At 32.3% G+C, this 2991-nt stretch overlaps 1 protein-coding gene across 1 annotated transcript in view; it reads right to left on the bottom strand.

Annotated features, from left to right (window-relative positions):
- LOC111083331 (calcium-activated potassium channel slowpoke-like) overlaps positions 1 to 2991 on the bottom strand; it is a gene marked incomplete at its 3' end in the record, with an annotated part of 5810 nt that extends 2819 nt beyond the window's left edge. The window contains exons 1-2 of the mRNA XM_022379802.1: positions 2972 to 2991; positions 2165 to 2275 (exon numbers count right to left, since the gene is read on the bottom strand). Coding sequence (XP_022235510.1) covers positions 2165 to 2275; positions 2972 to 2991 — 131 coding nt within the window. The remainder of the gene's footprint in view (positions 1 to 2164; positions 2276 to 2971) is intronic.

Raw genomic sequence — 2991 nt, 5'->3', positions numbered from 1 at the left:
CGGAGATCATTGACCTGATTGGCTCCCGATCAAAATACAGCGGAAGTTACAAGTCTGAAAGAGGACGAAGGTAATACTTGTTTTAAAAACTATTGTTTAATTCTCTATATTATTTGACAAACGAGACAATAAAAGTTACAGACGGTAAAATAACAGATCAAAAACCAAACTATAAGTACTTAGAATTATAAACAGATTATGTAATTCTGGCTATTACTCTCTTCTGCTTTAAATCTTTCACGAGTCTAGCAGATGTTGTTGAGTATTATTCACGTGCCTTGTTGCTATTTGACACTGCTCTTACGAGTTAGACTTTTAGATAAATCTTAAGATAAGCAGAATAATGATTCTTTTTTCACTGTGCGATTTGTAGAGATATAAACGGTCATAGTTCAGGCTGGAGACTTTCCGTGACTTAGAAAAATATAACATGACTTGTCACTCATTAATAGAAAATATCTGAGCCAAATTTCATTTACATTGAAGACTGTGTAAACACCAAATATACGAAGAATCTGATCAGATAGAGTAAGGACTATAGTAAGGACTATAGAAACACCATGCATACGAACAAGCTGAACAGATAGAAATGTGTTGAAGTAAGGACTATATAAACACCATAGATATGAAGAATCTGATCAGATATGGTGTGTTAAAGTAAGGACTATATAAACACCAAATATACGAAGAATCTGATCAGATATGGTGTGTTAAAGTAAGGACTATAGAAACACCATACATACGAAGAATCTGATCAGATATGGTGTGTTAAAGTAAGGACTATATAAACACCAAATATACGAAGAATCTGATCAGATAGGGATGTGTTAAAGTAAGGACTATAGAAACACCATACATACGAACAAGCTGAACAGATAGAAATGTGTTGAAGTAAGGACTATATAAACACCATAGATACGAAGAATCCGATCAGATATAGTGTGTTAAAGTAAGGACTATATAAACACCAATTATACGAAGAATCTGATCAGATAGGGATGTGTTAAAGTAAGGACTATAGAAACACCACAGATACGAACACACTGATTAGATGGGGATTGATCAACAGGTCTGGTTTAAAATGAGAAGTTATTTATGTTACAAACACAGTATTGATCAATTAACATAAATAACTTCTCATTTTAAACCAGACCTTTTTTACAGAAATCTTAAGTTTCTTTAAAATGCTTAAGAACAGGGTGAAACAGGATTTACCAGCTAATAACAGATGACTATTATATGACAGTAACACGTCAATTCAACACTCAATGCTTTGTACACTATACAACCGGTATCTTTAGGGAGTCAACCCTATATCATGTAAAACAAAAAAGCCAGTACACATAATAATAAATTTCATTACACACATTCATAGAATACACTAACTTTCAGTCAAGGGAAAAAAAAACGTCACAAAACCAGTAATAAAAACAATTTGTAAATGTAAGATGATGTAAGGATGGCAGTGCCAAAAAGAATGCACACAAGAATATGGGGATGATACAGCTATACATAGACCATTCCTATATGGTTTTCAGTATTAAAATTTAATACTACACTGTAAAATGGATACTTGACTTTAATATTACTACAGTTGGAAGATATATATTCCTAAATATCGGTATACAATTTGTTTATTATAATATCATGGTCATGTCAGGGTAGGCATCAATGTAGTGTAACTAAGAGCCTAGGGCTTACGTACAAGGAAAACCAAGTTTAGTCAAAACATGTCTTGATTATTACAGACTCTCGCTACGAGGTAAGTCGAATTGACCGATCTCGTAACCATTTTGTACTCGTGCATTTTACAGTGTAATATTACATTATGTAGTGATGATCTATGCATAACTTTATTAGCCCTATATTATTGTTTGCATTATTTTTGGCACTGCCATACCTATATCATTTGCCATTTATAAAATGTTTTTATTACTTCTTATCAATAAGAATAGAACATTTTCAATACAGTGTTGATTTCTGGTTCTATATATATGTAGGTAACTTGCTTTGATCAGAAGTTGATAAATGCAATAATCGGAAAGCATTAGAATTTTAATCATTATTAAATTTGTTTTACGTTAGTTTGAAGCTAAATAAAACACGGAATTCCAAGGTTTTGTCTCACTAGATATATTAACATTTGAAGTGATATGATAAGTACCTGTGGAGAAAGATGACTTCCACGTCCACGTCTTCCCTGTCTTCGTGGAGGAAGTCTTTTAGAAAATGAGATACCGTTTCATAGGTAATGTGTCCACACACTACGATATGCCTACAAGGAACAAGGTACCAATGTAAACCTGTCGGGTGCTAGTTTGTTCTTGTTCAAACCGTTTACCAGGTGTAATGTATCTTGTAAACACTACACATTTCTTGATAAAAACACAACATATAGCCTGATAAAAGACTTCTAATAATTTTCCCTTTAATGTTATTTTGCTATTTTAATTTAACATGGAGAAACTAATACCGAGCTAATCTTTACTGAATGAATTATTTATCAGTATCTTTGTGCTAACATAAATAACTTCTCATTTTAAACCAGACCTGTTGATCAATACTGTGTTTGTTGCTAACTTGAAGGGGCAATTAATGATAACATCGTTTACAATAGAATTATGATTTTTTAAAAATTACTACTAGTTTATTACAACTAAATGATGACATCGTGTACTGCCCAGAAACACAGAGTGGATTTAGGTTTAAACGTATGGACTGAAACAAGAACAAAGATAAACAATCTGGTAGGTTGGTCACTTTCTGGTTTAGTATCTTAGCAATGGTTTCTTGCTTTGTTTTTGGGCTTATTGGGTAGAGAAACAAATCAAGTGAGTGACAATCATATTTAAAGTAATTGTTGATTTTTTAATGTGTATCTTTGTAATATACCTATTGAGTACCTTGACCGTCCCTATATACAGAGTCTACCAACTCTGTGATAATTATAATGTGTATCATTGTAATATACCTATTGAGTACTTTGACCAT

This window comes from Limulus polyphemus, unplaced genomic scaffold (genome assembly GCF_000517525.1).
Source record: "Limulus polyphemus unplaced genomic scaffold, Limulus_polyphemus-2.1.2 Scaffold9101, whole genome shotgun sequence".
Classification (NCBI taxonomy): Eukaryota; Metazoa; Arthropoda; class Merostomata; order Xiphosura; family Limulidae; genus Limulus; species Limulus polyphemus.
This window is presented reverse-complemented; position numbering and strand designations above follow the sequence as displayed.